We start from the raw sequence: 14,455 nt of genomic DNA on the forward strand, positions 1-14,455 counted from the left end.
ACCGTCTGTCAGAGACATCTTCTGACAGCACGAGTCACACTTCTTGAAACCTGAGACCCTGGTATCTTTAGACATATCTCGGTGTTTAAACACTCACACACACCAATCAGTCCAACCAAGACACAAACACTAAAAAATATTAAACCCAACTAACAAAATTAGTTATTAATTATAGAGACACAACACACACACACACCTGAGGGAAATCCTGACAGGAACTGTGAGGGTGGGAAAGGCCTAAGGCCCGAAAAAACTAAACTAAGGGAACTAGGTGAAAAAGGGGTATGGAGCTAAGTGAATACACAGAGATTGTAGAAAGAAGACTAAAAGGACCAAAAATTAGGTTTTTAAAGTCTTAAACCTGACCAAAAGCTAGAAAAATATCACTTACCAGGAACTGGTAAAAAGGGTGACCTCATTAGCGAAGCGGCAAACGAGATCTGGGTAATTACCGCCTTGCATCATGGGATATGGGGCTGCCTCGAGCTGGTAAAAGTGACTCTCGAGCTTAGCAAGTGCCGAGTCCGAACCCATCCAGCAAGAATGAAGGCGAGATTGACAACTTAACATTTTATGTTAAACAGCGTACAGATTTGTACCTATTTTTCATGGGCCTTGTCCAGATTTTTGATGTTTCAAGGTTGAGAGGTATGGCCAGGACTAATGAAGTGGATAATTGCATGACTGGATAATAATAGGCCAAAGATGGTTGTGGTGAGAGGAATAATGTCAGAGATTAGGGAAGTAACTAGTAGAGTTACCACAGAGGTCTGTCTTGGATTCAGTGCCCTTTTTAGTATTTTTTTTGTTTGTGTCAGATATATCTGAGGGTACAGAGAATAGCATTAGACTCTTTGTTGATGTCACAAAGAAAGGTACAGTAGCAAAGAAGAGTAGGGATGATCTAGCAAGGAACTGGAAAGACTAAACAGGCAGGCAGAAAGGTGTCATTCAAGGCTGAATGCAAACAAATGCAGTACTGCACTTAACAACCCATGTGTGAAGTATCAGCTGTAGGGAGTGAAACTTATGGCAAATGAGAAGGAAGAAGACATAGTGGTGATGAACACAAATGGGTTGGACCACTGGGAGAAGAGCGAGAAGACAGTGGCAGCAGCAAACGGAATGCTAGGGTGTATCCAAAGGGGGAAAAGAATCAAGAAGCAATGCTTCCAATCTACAGGGCCTTAATCAGATCACACTTAAACGTCTGCAGTTCTGGAGGCCACTTAAGGAAAAGGACATCAGACTACTGGAAAGAATTCAGAAGAAAGTTCTGTGGGATGGAAGGGAACAAATATGATAGGTTAGAGGAGCTCCAGTTATTCTCACTTGAGACCAAAAGAGATATGGGAAATATGACACAAGTGCAAAAGATTATGTCAGGGAGATGTGATAAAGCCATTTTAACCGGGGGGGGGGGGGTGGGCACACTGTAGTGACCAACTACTTCCTAAATCTCTGATACTACTTTATTACAGAGAGGTTGTGAACCCGTATAAGGCACTACCAATGGGTGGCTGAGAAAGAATCCATTAAAACAGTCAAGAGGGCATGGGACAAGTGGAAAAAGGATGAGGGTGGAAGAAGAACATTAAGGTACTTAAAACAGTAGAGGAGAAAGGCTTACTGCAAATGTATTTTAATGTAATCTAAAATTCCTTTCAGAAAATGTAAATTTGTGATCCCTAATGAAAGAACATGCTATGGTGTGAAGGGTTAGTGCTACCATCATTATGATCAGAAGGCACAGCTTTCATCCATTGTTGCTATTTGTAGAGGGACACATAGTAGAAAATTCTTCTGGTTGTCATATTGCTGAATCTGCAAACTTGGAGCATGGCTGCAATTTGAAAGTGCCACACCAAACTGCAAACAAATACCAGGACTCTGGCAATTTTGCTAATAAGTTTAGGTGGTTCATATGGTAATACAGAAAGAGTAAAATAATTTATCATTGTGGATGTAATTATTATGAGTGTCTTCATTACTTTCAACAAATGCGTGACTGGATTGTTCTAGTATAGTCCTTATGGTACTGGTTAATTTCATTTCACTGACTTTCAATTACAACACATAGATCTCTAAACTGGATTTCATTTGTTGTGCATATAATGCACTGAAAAAAAAAAAAAATATATATATATATATATATATATATATATATATATATATATAGTAAAAATATGGAAGAAGAATATTATAAATCTGTCATACTGTTAATATAACCCCAGTCCCCCAAAACTGAGCATTTTTCTGAACAGTTGCATCTTTACGAGCCATGATGCAAGTATCCTATAATTTGAGTAATAATCCCATTTACAGTAGCAGTGACCCCTCTTACATGCAATCACAAGTCATCAGCTACTCTTTTTGTACATACAGAGGTACTGACCTTTAACACCATGCTGTCAGGGCAATAGCAGCCTGATTCACAAGTTATGCTTTCTTCTTCCATACTGAGATCCAAACAGGTTAGTGGGCCTTCAGAACATGTCTTCCATACTTTGCCATGTGGGCAGTCTTTGCCGTCCCCTAATTATACAAGAAAGTGAATGCATAAGAGTATCATAGTTGGAAGGATTTGTCCCAATATGTGTTCATATTACCAATAATAAGTCAAAAAATGGAAAAGCTGTGCTATTTGATTGGTATCACACAAGAAACCTTTGACAGAAAGCTGCAATATATAAGAAATGTAAAAAACTAAATACCTCAAACCAGACAGTATAAATGGATCGTGGAGCATATCCAGGTAATTAAGACTGGAATGTACAGGGTAGATAACTATAAGAATGAAGTTAAATAGTGTCATTTTTACAAAATACTACAGTAAATTTTAATTTATATGACTTGTGAAAATGTTGCAATAATGTTATTTAGAGTGTAACCTTCATTGTAAGAAAAAATGCTTTGCATAATTCTCTAAAATGTATTCCCTGAAAAAAAACAGTAAAGCAAGAAGCCCTGCCCCACAACTATATCATCCCAAGCAGATAAATCCGATGCCAGTTAACAAAATCCAGTAAATAAAAAACACCAAAATGAATGAAAGATGACATTAATATCGAAATAAAAAGAAATATCTTACACAAGCTTTTGAAGTAATGCTTCTGTAGGAATTTGTAAAACCAGTGACACACACAATGTTTTATATCGTAACAGTAGTCACATGACTTTAACGCACTGCATTATCACATTTTTAGCTTTTTAGATTTTTTGCTCTAAAATAGTTTTCAGATTATTAACCCTGGTCAAACTAGGTTCCTTATTTGCACTTAAAATATTTAATCATTTGCTGTTATTTTCTTATGTTTTAGTTATTACGGCCCCATCTAGCATTGCATATACTACCCCCAGCTAAATCAGAGGTCTCACAGCCACAGAGAAAAGAGGAGCACTAGTTTACCACTTTATCACAGAACCTGTATCTCCTTACTTCTGTGTTGCTGTCAACCCAAACCGATGAAAGTAAATTTATAGAACTGACTTCTTAAAATTTTTAATATCATGCAGTGGTGTTTCTATGGACAAATGTCCATAGGATTCCATTCTAATGCCCAAATATAGATTATATTTATCTACTACTCTACATTATGGTTCCAATATGTATAACTAGTGGATACATTACTATATGCCTGCACTTTACTGTGAAACATATACATGAGTGCATACTCATGAAAACAGATGTGACATATGAAGAAAGCAAAACAAGAGAACAATCACCATCACTGGCTATCACTGTCTCAGCTATACACTATTTCCATGCTGCTTTGAACATGGGGCACATGTGCTTCACAGCTCCTATTTGTACATTAGCTTTGAATAAAATATAGTGAAGTACAAAATCAAATTAAATGCAGCTGAATTGTGCAAACACAAGGTAGACATAGAAGACTAATATAAAAATATGCTTGGGTAACCAAAAGTAAAGAGTTGTATTTTTTTTTTTGGATTAATCAAGTTAGTGCTTTTTTCGCTTTAAATTATTTAAGTGCTCTTTAGTAAGTTTACATTTCAAAATCATTACCCCCCCCCCCTTCCTCCTCTGCCTGGATTCACTCATTTATATCAATATTTCCTGCTGAAACTCTAGGTCGAATGCAGTATCTATTATGTCTGTCAATTGTTCAATGGTACAGTACTTAAGACATTTGGGAGTCTTGTTTGCCTCAGATTCATTTTTTTCTCTCACATGCAGTTTACATCTTTGATCTATTCCATCATAAATAATATAGGTTTCTCCAGTTTCCTTCTCTATTATATATCAGTTTGTGACAACACTGATTACACCTTCTATGGATCCCAGAAAGGGTCTCCATTTTTATACTTTTTATACACTCTCTATATGAAGTACACCACAATCCTATCCAGATCTTCTAAGACCTTTAACAGAAGGAAAATGGGGTTATTTTGTCAAGTAAGCAACTAACACAAATTTTAGAAACTCTCTTTCAAATAATGTAATCTCCTTAAATGTCAGTTGCATGCTTGGAAGGCCTTGCATAGATTATTCCTTACCCCTCATCTTTTATCTAAATTTAACTCTGCTACATACATCTCCACTTTTGCTGGAGACGTCAAGACAAAAACAATGTAGCAACATGAACTCATGTTCTAAAAGACTGCTCAGGAATTCAACTGTTTTGAACAGAATTTTGAGACTTTGCTAAGACATCTTTACATTTGGTTTCACTTGAACTGGAATTTTGTATAACTATGATCCCAAATTCTGTCACCTACCTCCTAGCTTCATATCATGCTCTTAGCAGCCAAAAAAGCAATTATACATCATTGGAGGCAACCTAATTCTTCTCAGTTCCAAGAATATTGCCACATTTTGCAACAAATCTATTATTTTAATTTTTTAATTGCAGAACATAAATGTAAAATAAACCAATTTTTTTGATAAATGGTCTCCTATAAGAGAGTTTCTTTCTCTGAACAGCAATACAACCACCACCAAACTCATCTGGAGAACCAAGACAGTTGTAAGATGGTGAAAGGCAGTAAAAAAAAAACATTCACAGAAGAAACTGTTTGCTGAATGTAAAAGTACGCAAATGAACCAAAACTAGGTCCACTAATATAAAATCGTTTAATCGATCTAAGCACTTTTGTCCTTGTCTAAAGATTTCACCAGAGATAATAAAAGACTTAAACTGCAGGTCATTATATACAAGCCTATATCCAATAAAAATGTACCATTCATCAAGAAAATAATTCAAACTTTTAAAGTGAAATGTCACTAAAAACTAACCACAAAAGATTATATTTAACACATAAATGCATCTGTAACAAACTGTAACAATTAGCAATCAGATACTGGCACAGTGGTTTGACTGAGCTAATTAAATTAGGTAATATGTTCCTGGAAAGATGTTGTCCGACCTATTTGGTGAATTCAGTAACAAATGAGATTCTCATAGGGAGAGTTGACAAACTTGTCTCTATTTTGAGAACAAAAACATCTGTTGTGAATATTGTTGACACGAAAACTATACAATATGGTATTACCCATGATAAACATGGAACAATGGCTATAGTTTCTTTGATATTTGGAATATGTTTTTTTACAGCAGACCACAAGCAAATACTAGGTGCACACCATAAGATTACCTAAAAAACGGATGACAATTTGAAAAATATTTTTGAAAAAGGAAGTAGACAGGATGAACATCATAGACGTTCAAAGATGCCTAAGTGTGACAGTTGTAAATACTGTAGATTCATCAGTGATAGGCCATATGTGATAGCTGAAGGTTCTGAGAAAACCATAACATGTCCAGGGTTTTACAGTTGCAACACTACAATAATAGTTTACATTGCAACATGCACAGCACATCCTGCATTCTATACAGGCAAAATGATTAGGATGTTAAAAGAAAGTATATACAGACATGTTTACGAGATCAAAAAAATCCACATTAACCAACTCTGTATAAATACAGACTTGAATGCCCTGGTTTCAATATTTTTTTTATTTTTCAGGACTGATAGCCTTTATGTTTCAGAACAAGAAGGCAATGGGGAATTTCTACTAGAACAAAAAGAGTTAAAATGGCAAATAAGACTTCTTCTTCTTCTTTCGGCTTTTTCCCAGTTAGGAGATCACCTGTCTGCTTATGATTGGCAGTGGAGTTTTATGGTGTCGAGTTGCCAGCCTGGCGCCCAACCTTCCACAGAAGGCACATGCCTGCACTCACGCCTAGGGTCAATTTAGAGTATCCAATCCACCTACAGCATGTCTTTGGGATGTGGGAGGAAACCAGAGCACCCAGAGAAGACCCACGAGAACACAGGGAGGACATGCAGACTCTGCACAGACTGAATCCTACTATTAAGCCAAGATTCAATTAATTACTTTCACTCAGTGTTCTGAAGTATAGATCCACTATGTTAGACTAATCATCAATATTTAAGAAATATTTAATATTTTTGGCTGTTGGTACCCCATGTGGTATCAAACACTGCACCTTGTGTCTGTGAAGAGAATATACCTTAACCACTGCGCCAATATCTGCTTGCTAATTGTTGCACTTTGTTACAAATGTATTTATGTATTAAATATGCTTTTTATTTTTAGTTTTTAGTGATGTCATTTTAAAAGTTTGAATTATTTTCTTGATGAATAGCGCATTTTTATTGAATATAAGTTGTATATAATGACTTGCAGTTTAAATGTTTTAATATCTCTGATGAAGTCTATACACAAGGACGAAAGCATAGATTGATTAAAAGATTTTATATTACTGGACCTATTTCTGGTTCCTTTGTGCACTTATACATTCAACAGGTTCTTACTGTGAATGCTTTTTTTGGCTGCCTTCTACCATCTCACAGCTGTCTTAGTTCGCTGGAGGAGTTTGGTGGTGGTTGTGTTGCTGTTCTGAGCTCTATTTTAACCTGCAACATCTTTGTGGTTACCAGAGTTTCTTTTTCTTCCAAGATTATTGAATCTGTAGCTTCTGACTACTTAATCTGTTGGTTTTTAGCCCGATAATTATTACACGTATGGACTGAAACTGCTGAGGTAACCTTCTTTCATATAGATGGGACATTGTCAGCATGTAATAAGGTTTCCCAATATTCTGTTGCAATTTCTTTATTTAATCTATCGTTTTTGTTTTATTTTTCTATGCTGCACTTGTAATGTTGTTTTTAATGGTTAATAACTGTTTTAGTAGAGCAGATTATCTAGTGACATTTAAAATATACTTGTAATCCATTTTATAAGAAGTTTAATACATAAGATGTTTAATCATCTGTTTAACATTAGCATACTGCTCACGTTTCATATTTATGAGCTCTATGACTCAATTTCAAGTATATGCTCATTTTTGCTGTTGCCAAAATTTGAAATTAAAAATAAAGGTATTCCAAAGAATCATTACTTGTGTTCTGCTGTAAAGAGCTGAAAACTGTATATGTTTGATGTATTATTGTTCAGTGCACTATTACAGACTGTTTGAAATTCTAAGCAATGATTTATGGTTATACTAACCAAGTTATAGAGTCTTCTACCATGACATATACTTTCCCACATCTGCAAGTTTTATTTATTTATTTGTTTGTTTATTTTTGTTTTGTTTTACATTAGAAATATCAAAATGATGTCTTCATTACATGCTTAATAATGTTCTTTCTTTGTAAGCCTGCATTCATCTCATTCTGCAGGAAAATTAACTTACAGGAATGAGAATGAAATAACATGTAGTCTACAGTTCTATCTGCTAACACTGAAACACAACTGCACTAAATCCTGTAAGAATTTAGGTTCGATAAAAGTTAGAGTATTCTAACAGGAAACAAATCCTCATCCAAGAAAAATGGAAATGAGTAATATAATTCTAAACAGAACAAGAATATGTACAATGTTAAGGCATTTTACAACAATAAAATTAAATAACCAGGTACCTAACTAACATTTCCAAATACGGAAATGCATTAATTTCTGGTTCTTACCACAGGGATGGACATTGCAAGGAGCAAATTCAGTGCTACGTGTAAAACTTCCAATCCTAGTTCTGTTTTTATATCCTCCACCACAAGATACTGAACAAGGAGACCAGGGACCCCACGGGGATGCTGGACCTAAAATGACAATAAATAAATAATCAGAGTAAAGAAACATTGAAGAGTTGAAACAAAAAACATGCGATTCCTGATGGATGAAAGGAGATCTGTTACCAATTACATTTTTTTCTTACAGAGATGAGTAATTTAAAAATATGCATTGAGAGATGTTTTCTGCTCATATAAAAATACAATCAGAATTTTTTCTAAAGTGAAATAAAGTCTCATCACATATTGTTTTTCTGAACATAAGATGTACATTATACAGAATTGTAACTGCAAGTAAGAATCGATCTGTATAAGTTCTGTAAATCAGTGAAAGTGCACTAGAATATATATATTTTTCTCTTTAAACAATTCTTATATGAACTCTGAAAGAAAAACAATATATTATGTAGTCCATCTTTTTCTGAAAGGCTTGATGTCAAATCATCTAATCACAAGTATATGCATTCAGATGGAAGGTATTAAGCCTCCACTGGAAATTCTGAATGGGTACTATAAGTCAGTGAACCAGTAAACATCAGCTGGGTTTGTTTGTCCTAAGATTTCTCTATGTGGAATTGTAAGCGCACAGTAGCTGAACACAGGACACTTGTTAATGCAGGCCTGTCATTCTGAATTATGGGTACTAGCTCTAAGAAAACATACGGGAAACTAATGTATATATTTAAATATATATATTGTTATACAGAAACTATTTGATCAGTATGACATTTTTAAAAAATTTACTTACTAGCCTTTGGTTCATGCAGATTTAATTTATCTTTTCAGTAAATAAGGATCAACTCTTATTTCCAGTAAAGTCATATACAAACTTTCACTGCTAAAGTAAATATCAATTCTGTATTAGTTCATGACATTTTAATGGGGTAGTAGTGCTTTTGGGGAACTTGTTGCAGCCTGTCCTTGAGAAACATCCCTCTGCTCACTGTTACAGTGTATTACACACAATTCATCAACAAAACAGAGGAAAAACAGCCTCTCTGATTCACAAATGACGTGACAAGAAATGGAGAAAAGTGAAGACTTTAAAAGTACAAGGAAAATCAATATAGCAAGATGAAAAAGTTCTCAGTTAAACAAAAGGAGGTAGAATATCAAAGGCCCAGATTTTTATCTCAGATATATAAAGGAACGGCAAGTAAATTCAGTAAAAAATGCATACAATTCTTTTATACTTTAGTTATTCACAGGAAACTAAGCTTATTGTGTTGGGTTGCAGAAGGACAGACACAATTTTACTTCATAAAGATAAACTGGGTATATTTTACTTCAGTAATACAAACATTGATGGGAAAAATATTTTAAAGACAACATAATAGACAAAATAATAAGCTCAGTGTAAAGCAGCTTTTATGATGTCTTTACTCTAATTCTTTAATGGCTGTCTTTTGGCTTTTCCCGGTTAGGGATCGCCACAGCGGAACTCCAGTTCGCTAATGATTGGCATTAGATTTTAACGAACGCCGAGGTGCCAACTCGACGTCCAACCTTCAATAAAGGCAAGCCCATTTACGCATGTCTTTCGAACGCCCATCCAACCACGGGGAGGTCATGCAGACTCAACACAGAAGGCACTCCCCACACTCCAGCCAAGAATCGAACGGGAGAACCTCTTGCTGTGAGGCAAGAGGTTCTCCCGTTAGATTCTCGACTGGAGAGCACCTTTTAAATTATTTTAACTTAAAATAAAATGTGCTTTAACTTGCTCCTAGATACCATACAGTGATTTGTTTACCTAATATCATGTGACTTTGTGCCTGATTTTGTTTCGGGACTAGGCCTTAGTTCTTCCACAAAAGATGGTCTTTTCATCTGTGTTGCTTAGTTTATGACTCTTAGTATTACATTTTTGACATACTACTACCCTACTGACAGTGCTTGTTGTTTATTTTGATCTTATTTCCGTTGATGCATACAAAACTTTTGCTATTTTATTTATATTTTAATTTGTACTCATTTGTTGATTTTCTCATTCCTTCCCTTGCTCCCGAATGTTGGCTCAGGTACTTTGTAGCAACATTTAGCTAAAAATTCATATTAATAAGTAAGGCATCATTCCCCTTTTTTCCATGTTCCTTAAGAATGGCTAATTTTTTGCTTTATGAAACACAAGAAATGCTGTTTTATCAAATACATTTAAACATCAGGAGCAGATTGGTGCAGCTGTAGCATTGTCGCCTCACATCAAGAGGTTCTCTGGCTTGATTTTTGGCTGGGGTGCCTTCTGTGTGGAATCTGTATGTCCTCCCTGCATTCGTGTGGGTTTCCTCTCACGGTACAAAGACATGCGTCTGGAGTGTTTCTCCACAGGTTTCCACTGAGAACTGGCTTCATTCCAAGTCAGAATTTCCAGGTAAACAAAATGCTAAATATTTTATTATTTAACAACCAGAAAGGAGAGACTCGACTGAATAATACCAAACAATTCACCAAAAAGTTCAGTCGGAGGCAGAAACCGCAACCACACAAAATTTATTTGAAGTAGATATTAATGCCAGCTGTAACTCAAATAAAAATGTTTTCGTTGGAGAAAGCTCTTTGGCTTCTTCAGATAATAAAGATGCAACTCAAAATACCATTTAAATACTAATCACATGAGATGTTGAATAGGTTAATTGATGAGCAATCATCTATTAAAGCAGCAAGGTGTAATATATACATGGGCTGTATTGCAAACAAAACAGTTTGACTGCCATACCAACATAAAACAATACATAATATAAAAATTGGTTGGTAATGTTTAAAAAGCAATAATATATAACATAATTATTTAATATTTAAAAACAATAAATAATAAACCCCAAACTGGCAAACTAGTTAAAAATATTTCAAATTGAATAGGTCATAACACATTTATATAAATATACATAGTATACCATAAAAATGTATTTTGTGTAAAAAAACATATATTGTTGCCATACTCGTGCAAAAAATGTCCAGTGTATACATCATACCTATTTTAAATGAACATTGATAAAAAATATAAACATTAGAAAAAACATGAGAAAAAAAGAACAACATAAAAAGCCTGTATACATATATAGTATGTGTACTTCACAACTTTGCTTCTCTTAGCTTGAGAAGAGTGACAATAGATATATTGTCATTCAATCCTGGTGTCCTGTTGGCTTCCAATATTATTTGCCAATAGGTTTCTCGGTACTCCAGTTTAGTTTCCCAAGGGCGACCCCTGGCTTCCCTAGGGAGGGTTTCCAAAACAAAAAAACAAAACTTTGCTCGGTTGCATACTAGTGTGTGTTTATATAGAGCATTTTTAGAGTTTTGTTTTTGGATTTCATACATGTGCTCATATATTCTACGTCTTAGATGTCTCTCGGTTTTTCCGATGTAGAACCCCACACATATCTGACACATGGCAATGTATGCTAGCCCTTGTGTATTACAATTGGAGTAAGAGGATGCTGTAATCCATCTATTCCTAGCTGAAATAAATATTTTCTCAGTTTGTGAAATGCTGTTACATTGTGAACAGGCCCCACACTTGAATGTGTCCTTGCGTTGGTTGGAAAATTCATTAACCAACCCTCCATGTTCAAGTATGGTTTTAATGTTGCTACCCTTCTGAAAAACAGTTTCACTGGCTTCCCTTTAAGGTTGGGGAGATCAGTAAAATCACTAAAATTCTCCCATTCTTTTTCTACTATATTTCTGATAATGCCAGCATTAACGTTGTAATCTGTAACAAAGGCTCTTTGTAGCCCTACTGATGTTTTTGGAACATTACTAGAACCCATTAAAGAATGTATATTCCCAATACCTAGAAAGGGTTTGTATTTGCTATTCCTACCTTCCCTCACCTCATTCTGTATGTTGGTGATGAAATCATCTGGGTATCCTCTTTCCCGGAACATTCTGGTTAATTTTTGGCACTCTAAGATGTAATCATGTTCATCAGATGTCATTCGGGATGCCCGAACAAAATGCGCCTTGACTATCCCCTTCTTTTGATATAGGGGATGGGAACTAGTGTACTGAATGTAGGTGTTGGAAAAGCTAGGCTTCCTGTATATAGTGGATTTGAAGCCTGTTTCATCAACATTTAAGGACACATCTAAATAGTTGACTTGCTGTGTTGTGACCTGATGGGTTAAGGTCAAGAAACTAGTACTTTGATTCAAATTTATCACAAAATCAAGTAGTTGCCCTTGGGTTCCTGTCCAAAAAATGCAGATGTCATCCAAAAATCTAGTGTATAGGTTCCAATATTTGTTAAATTTACTGTTGGTAACATATTTTTTCTCCCATACAGAAAGGACAATATCTGCATATGTGGGAGCACAATTGCCCCCATGGCAACACCAGTTACTTGTTTAAAGTATTCTTTTGAGAAGTATAAAAAAAATTGTTATGTAAAATTAAATCAGCCAGTTCCAAACTTAAAAAGACATCATTGTCCATAGTACCTGGAGTACTTCTAAGTGCTTCTTCCAACCAGGCTAAGCCTGTTTCGTGAGGTATGGTGGAAAAAAGATCTACTACATCAATAGTAAGAAATAGTAAATTGAGGACATTTAATTCAGGTGTTATTTTACCCAGAAATTCACAAGAGTCTTTTAATAAATACCTATTTTTACCCCAGATATGTTTTAGTTTCCAATCCAAAAAATTGGATAGGGACGAAATCTTGGAAACCTCAGAGGCCACAATGAGTCTTAGAGGGGGACTGCTGATATCCTTGTGAATTTTGGATACCCTGGGGGTTTTATTCTCCAAATATAAATAGATGTTGTAATCAATGACCCCTTGGTCAAATAAATCTTTGATAGCTATATCAATTTTTTTGTATGATATGTTTATCTCATTAATTGATACTTGACTGTATCAGGTGTCATCCTGTAGTATAGAATTCATTTTACCCTCATATACAATCTTGTCCATGAGGACAATACCACCCCCCTTGTCGGGCTCCATAACACAAACAGTAGAATTTTTGCTTAAATAAGTAAGTAAGGCTTGTTCAGACTCATCTAGGTTAGGTGTAAACTTCCTATATTTTAGTCTGTCCCTAATTTGTTTCTCAAGCCTCAATTCAAGATTTCTCAACTGGGGGAGGATAGGGGGATTGAAGGTATTGGATCTTCTAGGTACAAGGTTGTCCCCGTGGGTAGAATTGGTCCCTAATAAATTCTCCAAGTTGAGCTTCCTTATAAAGATTTTGAGATCCATAATGACCCGGGCTATATTACTGGTTTGATTGGGTACATATTTGAAGCCCTTAGTAAACAAACTGAAAAAAGTTTCTGTCACAGATAAGTTGCTATAATTAAAAATGTGAAAACCAGATCTACTAATGACTTCAAAGTTGTCTCCTTTTAGGCAGGCAATAATAGGGAGTACAGAGGTTACCAATTCTTGTTGTTGTTGTTGAATTTGTACTCATTTGTTGATTTTCTTATTCCTTCTCTTGCTCCCGAATGTTGGCTCTGGTACTTTGTAGCAACATTTAGCTAAAAATTCATATTAACAAGTAAGGCATCATTCCCCTTTTTAACATGTTCCTTAAGAATGGCTATTTTTTTGCTTTATGAAACAAGAAATGCTGTTTTATCAAATACATTTATACATCAGGAGCAGACTGGTGCAGCTGTAGCATCGTCACCTCACATCAAGAGGTTCTCTGGCTTGATTTTTGGCTGGGGTGCCTTCTGTGTGGAATCTGTATGTCCTCCCTGCATTCGTGTGTGTTTCCTCTCACGGTATAAAGACATGCATCTGGAGTGTTTCTCCCCAGGTTTCCACTGAAAATTGGCTTCATTCCAAGTCAGACTTTCCAGGTAAACAAAATGCTAAATATTTTATTATTTATTTAACATTTCGTTTACCAGGATAAGTCCAACTGGACAACAGGTGTCCATTTTCAATTGAGTCCTGGGGAGAAAAGCTCCAAGGAAGTAACAGTGTGAATACACACGATTGATAACAAGAAAGTTAGCATACAGGTAAAAAACAGTTAAATGCAAAAACAATCACATCGTACAGTCAGGTTACATGTCTACAATAACAGGTTACATGTCTACAATAACAGGTTACATGACTACAATAACAGTACAATCTGTGTAAATAAGATAATCAGGAGTAGGTCGATATTTACTATATTTACAAGCAGTACATTGCAGGTGACAGTATGTTGAATGCATTGGAGGCTTCAGCGGGTAGTCTGCCTACAGGGCAGTGAGGATTCAGGGGGGGGTTCTTTGCAGTTATAGACAGGGTTAGCAAAGAAGTGTGATCTAAGGAGGACTTTGAATGTGCTTGTGTGATTTTGTAGTCTGAGTTCAGGTGGGAGGGTGTTCCATACTTTTGCAACCTCGTAAGAGAATAGGGCTTCTCCAGAGTTGTTCTTACATGGATT

General features: G+C 35.5%; 1 protein-coding gene across 1 annotated transcript in view; it reads right to left on the bottom strand.

The window, feature by feature from the left end:
* LOC122797804 (SCO-spondin-like) overlaps window positions 1-14,455 on the bottom strand; it is a 4,708,783-nt gene that overhangs the window by 1,747,098 nt on the left and 2,947,230 nt on the right. Inside the window, exons 66-67 of the mRNA XM_044066325.1 lie at window positions 7,966-8,094; window positions 2,396-2,535 (exon numbers count right to left, since the gene is read on the bottom strand). Of these exons, the coding sequence (XP_043922260.1) occupies window positions 2,396-2,535; window positions 7,966-8,094 (269 nt within the window). The remainder of the gene's footprint in view (window positions 1-2,395; window positions 2,536-7,965; window positions 8,095-14,455) is intronic.

Source organism: Protopterus annectens, chromosome 3.part1 (genome assembly GCF_019279795.1).
Source record: "Protopterus annectens isolate FY-2018-M chromosome 3.part1, PAN1.0, whole genome shotgun sequence".
Taxonomy (NCBI): domain Eukaryota; kingdom Metazoa; phylum Chordata; order Ceratodontiformes; family Protopteridae; genus Protopterus; species Protopterus annectens.